This window comes from Propithecus coquereli, unplaced genomic scaffold (genome assembly GCF_000956105.1).
Source record: "Propithecus coquereli isolate 6110/MARCELLA unplaced genomic scaffold, Pcoq_1.0 Scaffold168, whole genome shotgun sequence".
Classification (NCBI taxonomy): domain Eukaryota; kingdom Metazoa; phylum Chordata; class Mammalia; order Primates; family Indriidae; genus Propithecus; species Propithecus coquereli.
The window spans coordinates 3,886,847-3,894,864 of record NW_012141413.1 but is presented as its reverse complement, the minus strand read 5'-3'; the positions used below and the strand labels follow the sequence as shown (position 1 = coordinate 3,894,864).

Sequence of the window (8,018 nt, the reverse complement as noted above, 5' to 3'; positions counted from 1 at the left end):
AGAAATCCCTTAATTAATTCTATCTATGTGAGCAAATGGTTACAAAATTTTTCTAAGATAAATTTCTTAAGCCCTAATTAAGGAATAGCCCTAGCTGAGCATACAAGTTAAAGATAAAATTGTCAATTAGCAGTAAAGCTTAAAACAGAAACATAGAGACCATCTATTTCTTTACCTAGTTCCTCATTAACTGAGACGTGCGGCCAGGAGTGAAACAGGAACAGCCTTGAGGCCATAGTTGGCTTTAGCTGCGAGTGTCTGCTGGGCTGACATCCTCTGATCAGTCTCTTAATCTGTGGCCCGGTGCTGAGCTCTGCCTTGCACAAGCTCCAGGCGCTGGCCTGCAGGCCTCGAGATCTCGCTGCCTTGCAGTCGCCCCAGATCGGTGGAATGCCCCCCTTAACGCTAAGCAGCTTCAGGTCTGTGAACTAACAAGCCCACAGACTCCTTCCAGGCAAAGGCCTGCAAAACTCCTGAAACTTTCCGTGCCTCTTAGCCCTATTTCCCAACAAACATTGAGCAAGGTTAATCTTTAAACCTACTCTTGTATTATAAATGGAAACATCAAAATCATTTGAATTCAAAAGTAGCTGGGGACTCTATGCAAAGTAGAGTGGTTTTCTACTCCTGGATTTAGGGCCTTAGCTGAATAAAAGCATTTAGTGATTACTCGCTAGGTGCCAAAGCCCGTGACTTTAGGCAGAGTCAGAGTCCAGTTTGTGCTGAGACAAAATTTGATCTCAACGATTATTATAAGTGGGGAGGAAAGTGACATTATGAGTATAAATTTGTGATTTTCAATTAAAAGTAGAAGTTTACAACTTAATTAGATAAAAAAGCTAGTATGTTAGAAACAAATTAAGTTGATAAGCTAGTTATGTGTTTAAACTGAAAAAATAGGGATAAGGACATTAATATTCTAAAGTAGAATTTTCCAAACTGTGTTCTGAAAATCGACTCATAATCCAACGAGATATTGATAGTATTAGTTGCCTGCACAACCCAATGGAGGTGAGGTTTTTTTGCTGTTGTTGATGCCTTTTAAATAAACCTGTAATGTTTCTCGTAGGGTGTTTTGAAAGTGCATCTGACTGTGGCCTGTGAGGTGCTCACGCATGGTGAGGAACATTTAAATGCAGACACACCATGGGGCAGCAGAGGACAAGCTGCTCCTTCTTCGAAGAGTAGTTTCCAAAGTACTACATATTATTTTAGACCTATAACTGATAAAGAACTAATTTTTTTCAAAAACATCCAATAAAAAGCATCCTACTTTTCATCATGTTCAACGTTGTCTTGCCATAAATGCATCAGATAAAGGGCTGCGCTTTTTCTGGGATTGCGTATTTGCTCACTGGCTTTCCCCTCCAGTAAGCAGTCTAAGACTAAAACAGAAATGGAAAATTCATACTTAGGCCCTTGAAATCGATATATAATTGACACCAATTTCTCAAAGGGATCCCTGGAAAGGACAGCCAACTGGCTGAAATGACTAAGGATGGCTGGGACGCTTTTAGCATGAGGCGGTCTGTGCCCCAGCCCCCGGCAGCCTAGTTGTACTCACCATTTCCCTGCGGTTCTGCGGTCACGCTGGCTACCATGCTGTCCTCTGGAAGGACTGTCGAGCACGCACCGTCCTTTTCCGTCAGCTGCCCTGGAGATACCTGACGGGAAGGGAAACAGAAGAAAATGTCACAGCAAGCTAAACCTATAAAAGTGTGTTTTTCCCTTGGTTAAAATGTCAAACAGTAAAGCATTAAGGTATTTCTTACACTCCATGAACTGCCTGAGTTTGGTATCACGTGCGGATCTATGAGAAACCCACCGAAGCCTCTTAACTTCCACAGACCATGTCTGAGGAATGGGTTATACAATGAGTGTGCCAACCTCACTGAACATGGTATGTACAGCACACAAAATTGATCTCTAACAAAGGCCAGAACAGCAAACACTCCAAGAGGGACGTGGGCTGCACTTGTCCCCTGCAGGGCCCCCCCTCCTTTGATGCGGGGCAGCATCTTGGGCCCACATCCCCTCCCACTGCAGAGACGGGGGCGTCGGATGGCTTTTTGTCTTGCTTCCGCATACTCTACCTGTGAGAAGGCAATGACTCTGGGAGAAACTGGGAAATACAGAAATCCCAAGAAATGACTGGTTTAGGATAGGCAAAGTACATAAAAACTATGGAAATGCACGTTGGACACCTCATTTCTTAATTTCTGAAGGACAGCAAAAAAAAAACGCCCATGTTTTTTATTTGCTGCCTTACTTCAAATGTTATAGAACCGTCACTTTTGTAGTCCTGCTGTCGAGATCAACTGAAAAACTTGGTTGTGTGTGGCTTGTTAGCGAATAAACTAGGATTTAGCACAACATTAAGGAAAATAAGCAAGAGTGAAGAAAAATCCTACAGTTCTGATTCTCATCCCCAAACAAGCAGGACATAGAAAATTACGCCAGTTTCACTTGCTGACGCTAACCTCTGGGAAATACTACAGGGCATGTTCACACTTACATTAGGATAAAAAGGTTTGGAATAGCTTAAAAATTCTGAGTAGAATAAATTTGCATGTGACAGGCTCATCTGGTTAAATCACTGTGTTAAAAGAGGCCAAACTCAACAGTTTCAATCCCCACATGTGAACAACTGATTTTTTTTTATTTATTCAAATGAAAACCTAATTGCAGCCTAAATCCTAAATTCTCTTTGGAGCAGGAGAAAAACAGCAAAGAAATATGGAGAAATAGGGATAAATCCATAGTCACATCAAATCATGTGCCCAACTGTGTTGATAAAGAGGTAGCAAAACATGTAAACAGAAAATCCACATGTTCTCACTAAAACAGTGACATCTAAAAGTGTAACATGTTAAATTAAGACAAGTGAATATATAAAAAGTTGACAAATTCAAACTGAGCTTTTCTAAATATCTTCTATAATGCATCCCATAAAATAGCCTGAATAGTTTTCAGGCTTTTCTTGGAGAAAAAAATATTGTCTTACCATTCATTTGAAATTTTCTCAGGAAAATCGTGGTTGCCTTTGATTGGTCAGAAGGTTTCAATTCCAAAGTTAAATCTATAGAGAAAGAAAAAGATTTAATAATTTAGGAGAATAGAAAAGATGAATTTTAAAATAACTACGCATCACTGAGCATGGTGGTTCATGCCTGTAATCCCAGCACTTCTGGAAGCCGAGGCAAGAGGATCACCTGGGGAATTCTACTGGGGAATGCAAAATGTTTGAATCTCCACACTCGTAGACTAAAACTAGGCTATGATTACGACTTCTTTTTTTTAAGTGTACTAAGTAACATGATGTATCAGGGGTTCGAGATGCCCCCGATATAACCGGGTCCCTGGGTAGTGTGCACTGCAAGAGACGGGAGAGACAAAGACACGGGCACAAAGAGTAAGGCGAAAGGGTGCAGGGAGATCAGGGGACCACCAGCATTCCCGTAAACCAGGTGCCACTGACTGAAATCTAGCACCCATTTTTATTCTCTTTTTCATGCTATAGATTACAATGATTTCACATGAAAAGCTCATGGGTTACAATGTGTAGAAGTTTCAAGTCTCCCCTAATAGTCACAAGATGCCTTAGCTAATTACTCTTTTATCTATAGAAGCAGGAACATAGCTCGTTACTAAGCACAACTACGCCTTCAGGTGTCTACAGATAGTATCTCTGAGCTCAGCAGCTGCGGCCCATTCGATTGAGGAACAGAGAGACGAGTACTTCTTACTGGGAGGTTAGCTCCCCATTAGCTGAGGCGTTCTACTGAGAAAGGGGAGGGAAGGAGCTCAACCTGGTGTTTTTAAGAATTGGAGCCCAGGTCCCTTCTCCTGGGCTGACATTTTCCAATCTTCCTCTACAGCTGTGGATGGCTTTCATGTCAAGCCACTCTGTGGCTTTTTAGGCATGAGGCCCCTCAGGCTTTGAGGTGGAAACTGCTTTGCTGTACTCCCAGATCACTGGAATGTCCCCCAACTAGGCAGTTAACTTCTGCCCTTATCTCCAGCTCCTGCTCAGGCAGCATTCCTTCACCTCGTCTCCTCCCATGGCCTCAGAAACAGGGTCCCTAAGCCCCAGTGGTCTTATTCCCATCAATGATGCAACCTTTAGATGAATCATGTACCACCCTCCTCCTTTTACCTATCAAATAGAATGACAGCCGCCCTCCTCTGTGCTGACATGACTAGCATATTTCAGGATGAGCCTCGAGTGTCAAGCACTGCCTGCCCAATCACTGCCAGACTCCAGCTCAGTATCTCAAACACGTGAACACAAAGAGGGCCGTTTTCGGCAAGCACTCTTTAGACAATGAAATGGCTAATTCTGACTCCATTCAACAAGTGAACTCATTTAGTCAGCTGTGGTTTATCTGGGGGATATTGATCATGGCAGATGTAAGGTGACTGCATAAAAAGTTCAATGTTCTCACCTACAGGAACATGTCAATGATAGAAAGTGATTTTTTAACTTTTGTCCTCAATTTCCAAGGCTAAACTCTCATGTCTTTCTTCCACAAGCATGATCACTTTGGGGCTTCACCAAATTATCTTTTGAAGCAAGTCATTACATTGCTTCTACATAATTTCGGGCCTACTATGTCTGCAGTCCACCTTGCACCAAAGTGGGATAATCTTTGTAGACGAGACTACAAAGAGATTCTCGAATTTTCATAAAACTAACTTTGACATAATATGGGATAATAAAAGGTGTCATAAGTGTAAAAAATAAAACCCTACAGCACTTCTTCACAGCCACACCCAAGAACGCACTGCCAAGTTTTTGGTTTCTCCCAAGAGCAGAGAAACCACAGTAGTTTTTATTTGCCTTTCTCTTCTGTATGAAGATATGTCTAAGGATCATCTTCATTTCTTTTTCTCTGACTTGTCTATTCATAACCTTGTTATCTACTTTTAGATTGACTTAATTTGTTCAAGTCAGACTACCTATTTTATGCCATTTTTCTTCTTTTGTTCACTGTTGGCTCCCACTTGAACTACCCCACCAGCTCCTTAGCTGGTCTCCCTTCTTCCACCCTTGCCTGCATGACTGTGTGTTCTCACAGCGCAGCTCATCTGATCTTTTTCTTAAAGAGTTAACGTCGTTCCCCAGGCCATAATCCTCCCAGGGCTTCCCATCACAACAAAAATCTATATTTCCCATCAAGGTCCACTATTCATAGAAGGCTTAACCTACCACATTCCTCCTGGCATCCCTTTGACTCAGCTGCAGCCACCCTGTGTCTCTCTGTTCACTTCCCAAGCCAAGTTCATTCCCATTCCAGGAGCTCCAAAGGAGCTATTCCTCTGCCTGAAGTTTCCATGCTTCTGTACCCCCCAACTGCACATGGCTCCCTCTCACATTTAGGAGCAAGAGGAGGGACAAAGGCTGCCCACCTTGTTGCCACTGTTGCAGACCAGCCATCAGCTGCCATCTCTGTGATCCCTGTGTTGCACCCAGGACCACCACCCACACTCAGCCCCCTTGATGCCAAACTCAAACAGGTAAGGCAAAGGGAGAGAAATGAGGGAGGAGAAAATCCAGACTCGGAGACGTGGGTGCACGCACGCCTCCACAACCATGGCCATCTTCCTGCCTTGGCCACTCTTTACCCCCGCACTCTCCTCTCTCCTCCCCTTCATCTGCCCTTTCATCCCCGACTCCCTACTCTGTCTGCTTCCTGGCATCTTTTTCCAATTTTTTTTTCGAGACAGAGTCTCACTGTGTTGCCCGGGCTAGAGTGAGTGCCGTGGCGTCAGCCTAGCTCACAGCAACCTCAAACTCCTGAGCTCAAGTGATCCTACTGCCTAGGCCTCCCAAGTAGCTGGGACTACAGGCATGTGCCACCATGCCTGGCTAATTTTTTCTTTATATTTCTTAGTTGTCTGGCTAATTTCTTTCCATTTTTAGTTGAGATGGGGTCTTGCTCTTGCTCAGGCTGATCTCGAACTCCTGACCTCAAGTGATCCTCCCATCTCAGCCTCCCAGAGTGCTAGGATTACAGGCATGAGCCACCGTGCCTGGCTGGCTTTGAATATAATTCTATCCTAGAGAATATTCCATGCACACTTAAGTCTGCTGCATCATCTGCTGTTGTTTGGTGGACCATGCTATACATATCTGTTAGGTCTAGTTGATGTAAAGTTTTCTTCAAGTCCTCTACTTTCTTGTTGATCTTCTGATTGTTGCTCTATCCATATTGAAAGAAGGGCATTTAAAACTCCAATTATTATTATTAGATTTTTTCCCTTCATTTTTGTTAGTTTTGGCTTTATGTATTTTGTTGCTTATTTATTAAGTAAATTTATAATTGTTATGTCATCCTGGGAAATTAGCCATTTTATCACTATTGGATGTCCCACTTCATATCTAGACTTTTTGGTTCAAATTCTAATATATTCTGATTTTGCAACAGCAACCGTTATGGCTGTGGTTTGCATGTTTTCATGTTTTTACTTTCATTCAATTTGCTTCTTGGATCCAAAGTGAGTGTGTGGATCTTTTCTTTAGAAAATCCAGACCCTATCCTCTCCCACTGCTGTTGTGCTAGTTTGGGGATGGATTCTATGTCTCTAAATAAGAAACTAGGATCAAGCAATGCCTGCTCTCTTACAACTCCTCTCCATTCACCTTCTCTCTCAGTGAAGCCTCCAGAATCTTCCATATGTTTCTAAGAGCAAGTAAAAATGAATATGTCTCCATAGTCTGAAAGAACAATGGAAGTGATGCCGGGAAATTGGACAGGGCAAAGAGAAGCCCTACAGTGTTTTCCTTAACTATTATCTCATATCACCATAAGAAGGAAAAGGGACGTTGCATTACAAAATTTGATTTTCAAGTTGGAGCAAGGTGCCAGAAGAACTCTCAAAACAGAGCCTTCCACATGTTGATGATAGTTGATGACCTAATTCAAAGGCACCAAAAATCACAGTAGACGTTTGTTGAAAGCTGTAATCACCAAAAGTAAAACATCAACTAAGAAGAGATTTGAATTAGGAAATTTGAATTAGGAAAAAACATGTAATTTAAGCTGAAACGACATCTCGAATCTGAATGTAAATAATGGACTATTAAGCGATGAGGGCTGAGGCGTTTAATGTATGTGAGAACATGCTTCTCCCTAGTTACTCTCGTGAGGTAAAGTCTGGAGAGGATCTAGACACCTGTAATTTGAGTAGGCTATCCCTCAGACATCATGAGCACTGTAGACAAAACTGGACTTCAACATTTTGAACATAGTGGTCAAGGGAAAGCCATTAACATGTAGGAAATATTGTTGTTCTTTTTTTCCTCATGACATCCTACCATTGAAAGGAAATATTGTTGACACACGAGAGTGTTCACATGGAGTGACCTTCTGTAAAAGTAATGTATGTGGAAAAGTTTGTGCTAAGTCCGCTCACATTGACCAAGAGATAACGCAGGGAAATATGTAAACTTAAATGTGTGTGTGGAATTCTTTCACAGGAAATCAACTCTCAGGTCATTTCAGAGAACTCACACAGGAGGAAAACCTATGTGTGTAATGAATGTGGAAAAACTTAACTGAAAGTGACACCTCAAGGTACATCGAGGTAGTCACACAGGGGAAAACACTATGAATGTAATGAAGGTGGAAAAACATTTCTCTCTAAGTCAAGCCTCCTGAAGCATCTCTGACCCGCATTTACACGGGTCAGAAGACCTGTGGATGTAATCAATGTGAGAAAACCTTCCACAAAGGACCGCACACTAGACATCACAGAACTCAAAAAGGTGTAAAACGTTATGAATGTAATGAATGTGAGTAACATTTTTGGTAAAAGTCACACCTCAGGGTACTCACACAGGGGGGAAAAAAACCTATGAACATTACGAACGTAGGAAAATATTTTGACTGAAGTCAGTTATCACTAGACAGAGAACTCATATAAAGAAAACTCAGGCCGGGCGCAGTGGCTCACGCCTGTAATCCTAGCACTCTGGGAGGCCGAAGCGGGCGGATTGTTTGAGCTCAGGAGTTCGA

General features: G+C 42.3%; 1 protein-coding gene across 1 annotated transcript in view; it reads right to left on the bottom strand.

Annotated features, from left to right (window-relative positions):
• Positions 1 to 8,018, bottom strand: part of LOC105808127 (zinc finger protein 708-like) — a 120,777-nt gene that overhangs the window by 100,220 nt on the left and 12,539 nt on the right. Inside the window, exons 2-4 of the mRNA XM_012641689.1 lie at positions 3,005 to 3,079; positions 1,932 to 2,122; positions 1,565 to 1,664 (exon numbers count right to left, since the gene is read on the bottom strand). Coding sequence (XP_012497143.1) covers positions 1,565 to 1,664; positions 1,932 to 2,122; positions 3,005 to 3,079 — 366 coding nt within the window. The remainder of the gene's footprint in view (positions 1 to 1,564; positions 1,665 to 1,931; positions 2,123 to 3,004; positions 3,080 to 8,018) is intronic.